This window comes from Tasmannia lanceolata, unplaced genomic scaffold, assembly GCF_043159265.1.
Source record: "Tasmannia lanceolata isolate RefF3 unplaced genomic scaffold, GAP_Taslan_0.1 ptg000019l, whole genome shotgun sequence".
Lineage (NCBI taxonomy): Eukaryota > Viridiplantae > Streptophyta > Magnoliopsida > Canellales > Winteraceae > Tasmannia > Tasmannia lanceolata.
The window spans coordinates 22780958-22796261 of NW_027518696.1; the positions used below are offsets into that span (position 1 = coordinate 22780958).

Consider the following 15304-nt stretch of genomic DNA (forward strand, 5'->3'; position numbering starts at 1 on the left):
CAAAACGTTAACTAAGTCAGAAGCATCACTGTGTCTGTCAGTGTAGTTAGTCAATCTTTGTCATTCTAAGTTCACTCTTTTGGAGTTTCTCAATCCTTTGAAATAGTGTCCTTTACCCAAATTTCCTCTTTAAGAAGAGTCAGCCGTCGTCCTTGTATCCAAATGACGCAACTGTCTCGGTGAAATAGGTCCGGTGTCATCAGCTCCCTGCGATTGTACCTGCGCCAAGTTAATCCTAAAGGAAAGATCTCGAGAATCTAGTCAAAGAGCTTCATTTTAAAGAAGATCGGCTCAGAAGCATTCCGAAGTAGAAACATCGGGAAGTGGAGTTTCCATAAGAGGACCATGCCCCAGAAAGGCACCTGAGGCATGGAGGATTTCATATGTGATGATGATTGGGCCAATTGCTCAGAAAGATGAACCCTTAAAATTTTAATTTCCTTCCTGGTAGTTGAATACTGTCTTGGTCAAAAAATGTTTATCTAAACACCTGTCAAAGGAAAAATCCCACTTCCCAATTTTTCAGTATCCAAGAGAGCCGTTGTTCTAGATTACCAATCCCAGGTACTTAGATCAAGGTTTCAGTTATCAAAATCCCCAGAAGGAAAGACCAACAGTCCTCTTTGAGAAAAAATCTTGTTGGAGCTTCCTAAAAGCGTTCCTAAACCATTCTCGTTAATCATGCTGCATAGTTCCTAAGGTTTGTCGTCTTGTCATTCATCAAAGTCTTAGTTTCCAATATCTTCATCAGGCACAATTTCTATTGTCCCCGATTTCATCCTACACCAATTTCAAGCATCTAAAATTCATCAAATTCGAGTTTACCTCAAATTCAAGCTCATGAAAAATCTCCAAATTCTTCATTGTCGAATTCATTAATTCATCTCAACTGAAGTTGTCTTATCTCTTTTGAACCCGTACAACTAGAGTGTCTCATTCTCTTTGAGTCCATATGACTATGGTCTCTTATGCTTTTAGACCTGTATGACTACAATGTCCCATTCCCTTTGAGGCTGTATAACTACAGTGTCTCACTCCCTTCAGGGTCCGTACAATTAAGGCGTCATGTTCCTTCCGAGTCCGTACAATTACGGTCTCATTTCTTTGGAATCCGTATGAATACGGTATTTCATTCTCTCTGAGTCCATTCGAAAATGGTCTCTTATTCTCTTTGAGCATCATATAAATATGATGTCTCATTTCCTTGGAATCCATATAAATAAGGCATTTCATTCTATCTGAGTCCATTCGAAAATGGTCTCTTATTCTCTTTGAGCATCATACAAATATGATGTCTCATTTCCTTGGAATTCGTAAAAATAAGGCATTTCATTTTCTCTGAGTCCATTAAAAAATGGTCTCTTATTATCTTTGAGCATCATACAAATGTGATGTCTCATTTCGTTGGAATCCGTAAAAATACGGTATTTGATTCTCTCTGACTCCATTAAAAAATTATCTCTTATTCTCTTTGAGCATCATACAAATGTGATGTCTCATTTCCTTGGAATCTGTAAAAATACGGTATTTCATTCTCTTTGAGTCCATTAAAAAATGGTCTCTTATTCTCTTTGAGCATCATACAAATGTGATGTCTCATTTTCCATGAACTCCGTATAAATACGGTATTTCATTCTCTTCGAGTCCATACAACTATGGTCTCTTATTCTCTTTGAACATCATACAAATATGATGTCTCGTTTCCTTGGAAACCGTAAAAATACGGTATTTCATTCTTTCTGTGTCCATTCAAAAATGTTCTCTTATTCTCTTTGAGCATCATACAAATGTGATGTCTCATTTTCTTGGAATCCGTATAAATATGGTATTCCATTCTCTTCGAGTCCATACAACTATAGTCTCTTATTTTCTTTGAGCATCATACAAATGTGATGTCTCATTTCCTTGAAATCCATATAAATATGGTATTTCATTCTCTCTAAGTCCATTCAGAAATGGTCTCTTAATTCTCTTTGAACATCATACAAATACGATGTCTCGTTTCCTTGGAATCCGTAAAAATACGGTATTTCATTCTCTCTGAGTCCATTCAAAAATGGTCTCTTAATTCTCTTTGAACATCATACAACTATGATGTCTCGTTTCCTTGGAATCCGTAAAAATACGGTGTTTTATTATTTCTAAATCCATTCAAAAAATGATCTCTTAATTCTCTTTGAACATTATACAAATATGCTGTCTCATTTCCTTAGAATCCGTAAAAATACGGTATTTCATTCTCTCTGAGTCCATTAAAAAATGGTCTCTTAATTCTCTTTGAACATCTTACAAATATGATGTCTCATTTCGTTGGAATCCGTAAAATACGGTATTTCATTTTATCTGAGTCCATTCAAAAATGGTCTTTTAAATCTCTTTGAACATCCTAAAATATGATATCTCATTTCCTTGGAATCCATAAAAATACGGTATTTCATCTTATCTGAGTCCATTCAAAAATGATCTCTTAATTCTCTTTGAACATCATACAAATATGATGCCTCATTTTCTTGGAATCAGTAAAAATAAGGTATTTCATCTTATCTGAGTCCATTCAAAAATGATCTCTTAATTCTCTTTTAACATCAAACAAATATGATGCCTCATTTTCTTGGAATCAGTAAAAATACGGTATTTCATCTTATCTGAGTCCATTAAAAAATGACCTCTTAATTCTCTTTGAACATCATACAAATATGATGCCTCATTTTCTTGGAATTAGTAAAAATACGGTATTTCATCATATTTGAGTTCATTTAAAAATGGTCTTTTGTTCCACTTTGGGATCCATATAAATATGATGTCTCATTTCCTTTGGGAACTGTACAAATACAGTATTTCATTCTATCTAAATCCATTTAAAAATGGTCTCTTATTCCTCTTTGGGGATCCATACAAATATGGTTGCTCATTTTCTTTGGGAAACCGTACAAATACGGTGTCTCATACTTTCTTAGTCCATTTTAAAAAAATGGTCTCTTATTCTTCTTTGGGATCCATACAAATATGGTATCTCATGTTCCTTGGGAATTGTACAAATACGGTATCTCATCCTTTCTGAGTCCATTCAAAAATGGTCTCTTATTCCCCTTTGGGATCCATACAAATATGGTTGCTCATTTTCTTTGGGAAACCGTACAAATACGGTGTCTCATTCTGGTGTCTCGTTTCCTCTGGGTCTGTATAACTACAGTGTCCTGTTCTCTTTGGACCCATACAAATATGGTATCACATTTTATCTGAGCCCGTTCAAAAATGATGCTTCGTTTCTTTAAAAATCTTTCGAAAGTCATCTGTTATTCTCTTTAAGACAATTTGAAAATAGCGTCTCATTTCCTTTGAAACCGTTCAAAAACGGTATTCCTTCCCTCTGAAAATCCGTTTGAAAATGGTATCCCATTCCTTCATTGCCTGTTCGAAAACGGCGCCGCATCATAATCATCTTTTGTTCTGGATTGCAAGATTTTTGCACCCAGAGTAAATCCGATTCTCCGTTATTCTAAACTGCCATCTCATGGTGTTTAGAATAAATGATTTTTATTACATTCTAGGACTTCGTCTAGGATCTTGCATTAGGTTAGGTTGCATGTGTTTGCATTTAGGGTGCATTTTGTGTAGAGAGTCCTCTACTGATTAAAGTCGCGCAAAATAGTGTTGTCACTTTTGCTTTGGTATTCGACAAGTATGTCATCTCTACCAAAGAGGGGCATCTGTAGACACCCCCATTTTGCTACGCTTTAAAAAGCAAAAGATTCGGTAGTATCATCGAGTTTTGAATCCGTATTCAATATTAGATTAGGCATCCATGCATTTTAGGGTAGATTTCATTTCATTATGGAAGTTATGAAGTTGATTCGCGATCCTAAAGGTCTCTAGGGGGTTCCTTTGGCCTCTGAAAGATGAAAGTTCAAGTTTCCAAGCAAATGAAAAAACCTGCTATTTTTAGAATTTTCAGGGTTTCCCTCATTTTTGCCTATTTTGCACTGCAGGGCTATTTTGGTCATTCCCGATGTGTCTCGTTTGACCCCTGAGTTATATTTGAGAAATCTTCAGTGATTTTACAAATTTTGAAAAAGCTGCTATTTTAGAAACTCATGGGGCTTCCACATTTTCATCATCTTATGGATATTTCAATCATTTCTCATATGTCCAAAACCATCTCGAGGTACGGCTGATGGATTATGAGTAATTTCGTAAGATTTGGGAAACCTGCTAAATTTAGATCTCTCAAGATTTTCTCTTAGTCTTGCACTTCGGGGGTATTTTAGACATTTCTAAACATATCATATTTGGCCCCTAAGTTGTGTCTAAGAAATCTTGAGTCCGTTCATAAATTTATGAAAAATCTGCTATTTTTAGAATTTCTCAGGGTTTTCCCTAGTCTCGCCAAATTCTAGCACCTCGGGGTAATTTGGTCTTTTCCTGTGTAATTCTTTTGATCCCCAAAATATGTCTGAGAGATTATGAATGATTTCCTAAATTTTGGAAAACCTTCTAAATTTAGAATTTCTCAGGAGTTTCGCTTAATTTGGAAATTCTAAGTGTTGAGGGCATTTTGGGTATTTTCAGGGGATACCAAATGATCCTGTTTAATATTGCTCACCGAAAGGACCCAATTTTAAAGTTTCTATTTTTGAAGTTTGACCACAAAGACCTTCCATTTTTAATTTTTCTCTTTAGGGGTGAACCAATCTTAGGGTATTTTGGTCGCATTTGGATGTCTAACAGTCAAATAGGAGCATTTTGGTCCGAAAAGTTATTTTCCAATAAAGATGGTCCGATAATGTGTGAGGGATGCACCATAAATGTCAAATGGATTGGGTCCATATATAGAATGTTGAATTTAGAAAGATTTTATTGATTTTTTTACGGAAAAACCCGAAACCCGTGTGAAATGGCCCATTGGGCTAAAGCCCGCAAAGATGGAGCTCATGTGGGTTCACCCATATGGGTCAACCACCATGGTGAGCAGCACACATGGGTGACCCACATGAGTTGAGCACCCAACCTTGATGATGTCAAAATGGTGACATCATATTTGTTAAAAGAAAAATAAAAAGAATAAAAAATAAAAAGAAGGGAAGAAGGAAAAGATGAATGATTGCTTAAAAAGGTTTTCTTCCAAAGAAGCAATGTGGAATGAGAATAGCATGTCTTGATTGACAAGAAATTAAGATTGGAATCAAATCAAATTTGGAAACAAGAAAGAAAGAAAGTGATAGAGGAAAATTGGAAACAAACCAAAAAGGGAGCTCTCACATTGAAAATTACTATTTCTCTCATAACCCTAGCTTTTTTTGTACAAAAATCAAAGCAAACAACCCTAAAAAAGATTGAAAAAATCCAAATTCGTCATTTTTCTCTCTCCTCCCAAGAAAAAAAAAAAAACCTCTTCTCTATTGAAGTGTGTTCATATCTCTCAAGGGTTCTTCACAAAAGGGATTCTTAAAATCCCTTTCCTTCTTCAACAAATCACACATCAAGGATCTTTGGGGTGTTCTTTGAGTCTTATTCATCATATAAAAGGGTGCGACAAAGCGTATACCTCGGATCTACTCACCCTAGAGACAAGGAGCGCGATCAACGATATGATCTTTATCTTTGTAATATCAAAAATAGAAAAGCATGCTAAGATTTTACTTTTGATAAATCAAATCAATGAATTTTTCCTTGAAATTCCAGTATGTTATAATATAGATTATAAGTTTTTAAAATTCAAAATTTCACCAAAAAATTAAATTTCTCCCATTTAATAATGATTTTCTTTAGTTTTTTATTCAATATGGATTTAAATCGGATTATAAAAGCAAGTGTTAGAAAACGTGGGTTTCTTTAAAAACTGATATTTTTTGGGATTTCTATAAAATAAAATACTTCTGGAAACTTAATTTCCGATCTCGGTTTGGCCGTTTTAATTTTCATTTTATTTTTCAAACAATAACCCCGAAAGGGGTTATTTCTTGATGAACGAATCCAAAAGTATATCAAACCATGTCCAAAATTTGTAAAATTTTGTTTCCAAACCAATGTTTTGATTTCCAGAAGACCCAAAAATTTTCGGATTTTTTTGAATTTGTTTAATCCGGTTTTAAATTATTTTAAATTTCGGTCATTTTTAATAAATATCAGAATGTTTTACAAATTGATTAAACTCTCTAGAATTAATGTTCAACAATAAATTGAATTTCTCACGAAATATGTTTTTCAAAAAAAGGTTTTTTTATTTGTTTTCTAATCGCTTCTTCGTTTTACGTGCCGTAATTCGTTTTCGTATTAAATTAGTAAATTTTTGAAATTTTTCTTTACAAACTAGTAACTTTGGTTACTGGAATGTTAGATAAAAATTTTCAATTGTTTTTGCAAAGTTTTAATATGGTTTTGTAATTAATTTTAATAAACGGGTTTCAATTCCTAGGAAACAAATTCTCCTTTTCTATTTAAAAATCGATTTTATGGAGGAGATTTAATTTTTAAGTTTTGAGATTTTGATAGAAAATTTTATAATCTATTATATATCTACTGGAATTTTTTATTTGATTTTAGGATACTATTAAGTTTGCTTTTTAAGTAATTCTTTGGTTTTATCCGATTTTTGTGTGAATTTTAATTAACATCAAATCGTAATAAAAGTCCATGAAAGTCATACCATAGTCGAATCTCATGATTATCTTTTTTCTGTGAAAGTTTGGATTAATTTGAAATTGATATGCTATAAGTTACTGTGTTAATCTATGAACTGATTTGAATTTTGAGAAATTGGAAATTGATATCAAATCTTAATGGCAATTCATATAAGTTTTCCAATAAGCTATAATAATCTAGATCTCTATTCTGTGATATTTTGGATTAATTTGAAATTGGTATGCTATAAGTTGCTGTGTTAATCAATAATCTGATTTAAATTTTGAAAAATCGAATTGATATCAAATCTTAATGATAATTCATGAAATTTTTCTAGTAAGCCACTATCATCCATATCTTGTTACTGGAAAAGTTTCATTTGATTTGGGGTTTGATTGCTTAAGGTTTTTGTATAATCCTAGCAATCTGGTCTTAATGTTAATAAATCATAATTTAATAGCAAATCAACACAAAAGTCAGTAAAAACCTCCAACAAATCTTAACTTTACATCATGAATTTAATCCCTAACTTGTTTGAAACAGAAACCTTAGGGTTCTTAGATCTCCATTGTAAATTCGCTATACCGCGATAGTCTAACTGCCGAGATCGCAACCGTAATCGTATACTAATTGCGATTAATCCTGCATAATTGTAGTGTGTAAATTATAGTATGATATTGGCTCCGAGGTCCACTGTCCACGGAAATCCTGAGAAATATGCCAGGCAATAAGATACTATAATTTACGTGCTAAATTATACAAGTGTTGAGAGCGCGATTCCCGTCCATGGTTGCGATTCGAGGCCGAAACTTGCGAACCATAGAGCCTTTGGTATTCCTTAGATGTTTAGGAATAAAAAAATCCTTAAGATAAAAAATCATCAAGTTCAACAAATTGAACTAAATCACTCCATGTCTTTCGAACCGTTGGATTACGGCTTCCCATCGTAGGAACCATTAGAGCCCCATTTAGGAACACTTGTGTCATGTTGTATTATAGGTTTTAGGGTGTCCTAGAGTTAGGGAGTTCAGCCTTATCACGACCGATTGCTATTATTAGCAATTGAGTCATAGATCTAGTTACACTACTTATCTCTTTTTCCCATAGGACAAGCCTAGTTACCTAGGATGTAGGTTAACCTGCATTAGTCTAAGGGACAACTTGCACTTAGCTATGACCATATAGCATCTTAGATGAAGTCATAGGATAATAAAATCTTCAACTTGAACTAAATAATTTCTCTTAAAACTTTTGAAACAGTCAATCCAGTCTAGATCGATGTCCTAGATGAGTTAGGCATAAGTAAGTAGCTTAGTTTAGGTGCACCAAACTACGATCAACTCTGATTCTAGTGAGGCTGGGATACGTAGGCAACTTGGGGATACTTGAGTGGCATACCAAGCCCGAGTCGGCTCCACACATAAGTGGTGGGGTTTTATACATTAATCCTTAAATTAAAAGTAATGAAATCACTTAGGACTTTCCATGAAATTAGAATTTATGAGAACTTTCACTTAGATTGAATTCAAACAAGTTAAGAAAATCAAGATACACATTTAGGAATTACATTGAAATTAGATCTTAGGATGCATGTCACGTAGTTCGCATATTAATATAGAGTTAAATGAGCCATTTAAAAGAAATTCAAAAGAGTTAACTTTTGGAATTGAAGACCGATTATCGGGCAGGAATGGTGCATGTGGTGGTAACTCCGCATACCTTCCATTCTCGTAACCAGGTAACGAGTCTAGATTTCTGGTCAATTATGGGTCCTAGATTCCTCATCTAGGTGGCGACTCTGTCACTCTCTTTGTGTGGAATTCGGATTGCCTTAGTGATCCCAAGTTCACAGAAAAGATGAATTAAATCGCACCTTGCCACGCTCGGCGGCTTACCCCTGCCCTTATGGGTACTGGGTTGCACGTTTGTTTGCACCCTATGGCTTGGTTGCTGCCTGCTTCGTTGGGTAATTAAAATCAATAATAAAAAGCACACGCCATTCGCGTGGGTACGAGAGACCAAGAGAGAGTGTAACGCCTCGCGCGCCGCAACCCTCTCGCGGGATCGGGGTCCCACACTACTGTATTCGTCACCTCAATGCCAATCTATTGAAGACCTTTAAGAGTCAAAAACTTTGTAAACTATTTTCAAGAGCGGCATATGCCTTAAGGAAGAGTGACCATAAGGAGGCGATGGAACTCATAAAAGCAAAGAATGAAAAAACAGAGAAATGGATATCTGAGATTCCTAAAGAAAATCGGGCTATTGTACATTTTAAAGGGGCCAGGTAGAATGTGCTCACCACTAATGCTGCAGAGTGCTTCAACAACGTATTGAAGGGCGCAAGGGAGTTGCCGATTGCTGCTCTAGTCGATCACACTAGATGGAAAGTACAAGACTTTTTCCACTTTCGCCGGAAAGCTGGGGCTACATGGAAAACGCATTTAACTCATAGAGCAGAAAAGTGGTTGGATAAATCATGTTCGTTTGGCAGTAAGTTTCTACCCCGCACGTGTAGTTGGAATGAATATGAAGTGCTCTCATCCACTCATACGGATAGTGTGGATTTAGAGAAGAAAACATGAACGTGTGGTCTTTTCCAAATGATGGGATTGTCATGTGGGCATGCCATAGCAGCTATGGGATTAAATAAGGTTGACCGATATAAGTACTGCCAGGATTGGTTTTTGGCTTCAACATATCGGAGTACGTATGAGGAGGTGATTCATCCAACTTTAGATCGAACACAATGGCCCTAGCCATCCTATGATTTACTAGTACTATTGCCACTGCGAGTAAGACGACAGCCCGGACAACCCAAAAAAGTACGAATAGAGAGAGGGCTGCAATTTGGACAACATCACAACTGCAAATCATGTGGGGAACCTGGACATAACAAAAGAACGTGTAAAAATCCTCCCCTCGTAAATCGTTAGTTAAATATGACTCTCATCGGTCCATCCGCACCTACACAGAACAGGTATGTTTCATTATTACGCACTCGATATGATTTTCATATTAAACCCATCATTTTATTGATTGTAGCAACTTTCTCTTGTAGGTCCGGAGTGTCCTTCGCACCTCCTTTCTTTACTTAGGGATGGAGTTGTTGGTTTTTCTGTACACAGTGGCAATGATTTTGGGAACCTTGTTACTACACATGATACTTACTCACACGGAAATTGTAAAAATTAAACGTTGTTGTAGCCACTAGTTGGCCGGAACTGTACATTTTTTGGAACCACAATTTTAATTGCTATTGGATACACCCTGTTCATATTGGAACAACTGTTTCAACACTTTTGTTTCGTTATTGCCATGTTTATCTTGACCTCTCTCTCTCTAACTATCTCTATCTCTCTATCCTCTCTGTGTGTGTGTGTGTGTGTGTGTGTGTGTGTAGAGTTGGTCTCCAATCTAGGTTTATTCGGGAGTCCAAAAGAACCTTCGGAAGTCTTATCCGGAAGTCCGACGATTAATTCAGACTCCCGAATTAATGCCAGTAGAATTGGCCTCCAATCTGGGCATCATCGGGAGTCCGAAGGACGCTTCGAACTCCCGAATCAGAATTCTGAAGGTTCATTCGGACTCCCGATGGACTTCCAGTAGTTTTGGGTTCCTACTGGCCATCCATCGGGAGTCCGAATGAATCTTCGGACTTCCGAATCGGAATTCCGAAGGTTCATTCGGACTCCCGAAGGATGGCCACTAGTTTGGGTTCCCCCTGGGCATCATTCGGGAGTCCGAATGAAACCTTCAGAATTCCGATTCGGAAGTCCGACGATTGATTCGGACTCCCGAATGATGCCCAGGTTTTGGGTTCTTACTTGTCAATATTCGGGGGTTCCCCTCTGGGCATCATTCGGGAGTCGGAATGAAAAGTTCAGAAATCCGTTTCGGAACTCCGAAGATTCAATTGGCGGCTCGGGGGTACACCATATGATTCGACTGTGATTTTAAGCCTGTTGCATAGATGGTGAGAATGAGGACGCTATTTGGGTGTTTCTCAATTATCAAGTCCTGGAAAACAATTCATCGCTATGTATCAAGCACAAAATAAGCACAAAATAACTGAAACAACAATTACATTACAAATCATGCCCACGAAACAAAACAACAATTACATTACAAAGTTACAACATCACTTCCTCCCAAAAGTTAAATGGATACTTTCTCATACACCCCATTTAATATTTCAGAAAATAGAGAATTTCGCATAGCCGTAATATCTTTCTGGGTGAAATCCAAACTAGCGTCACGGCTGAGGTATTCCATCTCTTTCAAAACGAACAGCCCACAATCGTGGCTGCAAAATATGAAGAATATGCAACAATAAGAATTAATCGTTTACGTAGGTTTCCCTAACTCAAGTAATTGGAAGTTACATCACCCGTTATTTTGTATGGGCCGAACAACCACTTCATCAATGGGGAATGCACTTATATCAATGTCTATCACCCTTTTGAACCATTGAACAAGGTAATCAACCTACAAATCAATAATTCAGTACGTTATGCCAGTATTCAGCATAAATTAATATTTTGCCTACGAAACAAGTTTAGGGTAGTACTCACAAGGGGTTGCACCCTTCTATGATCCGTGCGAGCGACTAGAGAGTCGTAAAGAGCGAAGGTACACTGACCCATATCCAAGAGTAGAAGAACCCAATGAACCAAATCTATGTTGATTGGAATGAGTACTTTTCTTAGCTCTTTAAGTGAGATATTCTCTAGACGCTTTACGAATCGGGAACATGCTTCGGGATTTTCACATCTATCGGATATTATAAGTTGCTGCAACCACGAAAACAAATGTTAGAATTGCCGGCAGCTTCAAATACACAAATCATTACTTGTAAGTCACTTTAATCTCACAGCTAGATGGGTAGTAAGGCAAATGCATGCTCCCTTTTGTTCTTTTCGCAAACATTCGTCCCGCAAGTTCAAGTAGTCGGTATATACATTAACGATCTACAAAATAGACCATTGGTCAACGAGAAGGAACTTAATAAGAAATGTGCGCTCACTATTTACGTTACTCAATGAACCATATCTAACAAATAACATAAAATCTTACCGGAGATGATAACCACCCTCTACGATCGCTTAGTAGAAGCAAGTCTTCTTTACACATGTAGTACCCATCACTTTCAATGACTTTGTCACTGCAAATCCAGTAAAAAGTCATCTCCCTCTATGGACCTTAGCTCAGATCATTCTACTAAAATAACATATCTATGAATTTAATCGGACAAGATAGAGTTCCAAAAAATAAAACGGGAATTTACCAAGGTTGTAGCGCTACCAATGCATCCACCTTGCTCGCTGCAAGCCTGGTGACTTTGCCAAGAGCATCCTTGAATTTCCGCTGGCCTATGTAATATGGTGATCTCATTGCTCTACTAGGTCTTGTTCGCCTTCGACGTTGCTTTACATTGTTTTCAATGCTCCATTATTTACTCTTCATTTCGGGAGTGTCAAGCAAGATAGCAACTATATTAGCTGCAGCCTCCCAGTCATCCTCTGTAATTTGACTATTAATATAGATCTGGTCTATTGGATCAACAACCACATCTTTCCCAACATCATACCCAAACTCTACAATATCCATCGTCTTCGGATCTTCTACTAATCCACCCTCCCAATGTCCCTTATCACTCTCTATCCCAACGTCCCCATCTTTCTTTTCAATATGTCATGTTTTATCCACTTGTTCATCTTCCTTTGTTTGCTTCTTCTTTGTTCGAGTATCTTTCTTTTTATCCTTCACTACCTTCTCCTCCTCACCCGATAACTGTACACCTTTCTTCTTCAATGAATCTGTCCCTTTCAACTGACTTTTTAGCTCCCTCACTTCACGTTCAAGTTTCACTATCCTCTCCAACAAAGAACTATGAGATGCGGATTCCTTTACTTCTTTCAGAAGTCCCTCTCTTACTTTCATCCCTCTCCTTCTTCGTTCTCTCCCCTTACATGCCACAATTGGCCCGATCACATCCCCCACTGTAGGCACAATTGCCCCAATCGAATCCCCCACTGAATCCTCTACAACACCAACAACGTCGTCCTGAACCTGGGCGAGCAGTAGGGCTTCCTCCCTCGCCATAGCTTCAACCATCAGAACCACCTGAAATAAATGTCATATTTTTTTATTACAAATACGAATGTAAGAAAATAACACGCAAGACAGTCTGTTTCTTTCACCATCCCATCACCAACACAGTCAATCAACTTTCTATGCTCCATCTTCTTGGTATCCTCACTGATCCACTTAAATAGACGTGGATAAGCATCAGGGTAATCAGGTACCCAGAACGTTTTATGCTCAAATAGCCATACCTGAAATCACACTACATTATTTACGCACTCCTATAATTTAGAAACAAGTAACTATAAGGCATGAATGGAAAATTACCTGTAAAATGATAGAGCAACTCAATAAATGCCCCTTCCCACGAAGTGCAGCATGTGAATTTAAGGACAGGACCAAGAATTCATGAACGAGATAAGCCCACACAACATCTCCTATAGTCCCCAAATCAATATAAGGGAATAGGCAAGAACATGCCTTGTGATCCCTCTATGCGAACAAGACAGTACTGCAGAATAACAAGATCACATGTTTCACTGTCGACTTTATCGACTCTTCTTCATTTGAATCCATTTTCGATGAATAACATTTACGACCTCTTCGAAGGTGGCTGTTGGAAGCCCAAACCTCCAACCATCCACCCTTGTCATGCTATCCCAATCTAGTTGCAGCCTCTCCCCTCTCATAGTTAAGCCCAATATTTTGGCTGCATCACTAACTAGAAAAGGAACTACAATGCTCCCCAATCTAAATGCTTTCCGCTTCGGATCCCACTTTCTCATCAATGTCGTCAAAATCTTCTTGCGCAACTTGACATCCTCGAGGTTCTTGTGTAGTAGCAAATCTCTGAATGGGGTCTCATTTATCAAATTCTTATGCGCATCATGTAACCGAAACGTTTTTTAAGGACTCCTGGAAGTGGGAAGGACAGCATCTAGATAAGACATATTTTGCCTGCAAAAAAAGCTATTAGGAAACAGTTGAGGTAGAAACTTAAGGAGATGCAAATGGAAATGGAGAAGTTAATCACCATGACGAAGCCGCAACAAAGGAAATGGGAACCTTTGTATCCTTAACTTAAACACAATCTGTAGAAAGCAGCGACAACCACTTGAAACACAGTGTTAGTCCCATGCACAGCTAAAGAGAATCAAAATTATCCATAAAGGCTTGACAAATATCCCCAACTCACTTTAGAGTTGTACCATTCATTGGATTAGTAGGACCATTGATATTCATAACAACCATGAAAACATACCATCCATCCAAGACAGAGAAATAGAACAACCATAATAACATATCATCCATTCATCCATCCATAATAACATATCAAACCCAAATATAACATACCATACATCCATCCATAATATCAACCATAATAACATATCACTTCATAACAACCATAATAACATACCATCCATATACATGCCAGAAACACTAAACCAAAAAGTAAATAACTGCATAGGGATCATGTACAGCTCTCATTGGCAGCAACAACCTAATGATCTGGGGGCAGCAGGCGGCGGACCAACTCGCTGAGTGAAGAAACCTGCTCAGTGAGGGAGGTGAATGACGTCCCACACTCCTGCCGGAGGGTGGAGACCTCGGTGCGTAGGGCGCTCACGGCCTGCTGTGTCGCGACATGGTCCTCATGATGAGATGCAAGGAGCTGAGAAAGCGCAGTGAACTTCTCGTCAAAGTACTGACGATGTGCAACGAGCTCCTCTGCCGATACACGCTGAGCCTGCGGACGAGGTGGTGGAGCGGGCCTATGCTCATCAAGTTGCATTGCCTTTATAGTTGTACGATTCATTGGATTAGAAGGACGAACGCGTTCTTCGCTACCTTGGATCAGCTTCTCATGTTGGAAAATACGTGTCAGAAGCATCCCAAATGGTAGACTAGCCAAGGCCTTTGTCCTCGTGTCCTCCATGAAGCTAAGTATGATATAGCCAAGGTGAAGGGGCTGGCCCTTTAGAAGTCGATACATAATAAACGCCTCAAAAGGCCGGACCATGTCACTATTGCCTCCGCGAGGGGTGATATTGCTGATCAGAATCTTGTGTAGGACTTTGCACCTACGACTAAGGGAATTGTAGGACACGTTGGTTGACCCATCATTAGGTGGGGGTCTGCAACCAAGGTTCCCCATAAGCGGTGACAGGATCAACCATATAACGATCAAAGTCATCCATGGTACCGGGCCAGAAGAAAATCTCGTCACCTGTGGTGAGAAGAGAGGCGACTTCACAAAACTTCTCCATGGTCATGCGAAAGGTTTTATTATTGACTGTGGAGTGGAAGAACTTATAATCTTCGTCGACTCTATAATTGGCATAGAATTGTTTGACAAGAGTCGGGTATGAATCGCAGTGTACTCCGAGAAAATTGACCCATCCAAAGGCCACAAAAAGGGATCGAACATCATATGCGGCAAGATCTTCAAAGACGATTTTCCTACCTCGCAATATGCCCTTCCTTTCTATACGACGGGCGGAGGATGCCGCCTTTACGGAGCCGACCTCGACATCCTCCTCTCCTTCGCCCATATATTCAGCTTCCTCGGAGGGAGGTGTGGGAGGGGAGGGCTCAC

General features: G+C 38.0%; 1 protein-coding gene across 1 annotated transcript; it reads right to left on the bottom strand.

Moving 5' to 3' along the window:
- Positions 1–10688: 10688 nt before the first annotated feature.
- LOC143853342 (putative ubiquitin-like-specific protease 1B) lies at positions 10689–13660 on the bottom strand. The gene is made up of 6 exons (XM_077363081.1): positions 11909–13660; positions 11698–11785; positions 11496–11591; positions 11196–11414; positions 11012–11109; positions 10689–10927 (listed from the first exon to the last, which is right to left on the bottom strand). Exons 1-6 carry the CDS (start codon positions 12013–12015, stop codon positions 10780–10782), a joined length of 756 nt encoding a protein of 251 aa, XP_077219196.1. The 5' UTR covers positions 12016–13660; the 3' UTR covers positions 10689–10779.
- Between the last annotated feature and the right edge of the window lie 1644 nt (positions 13661–15304).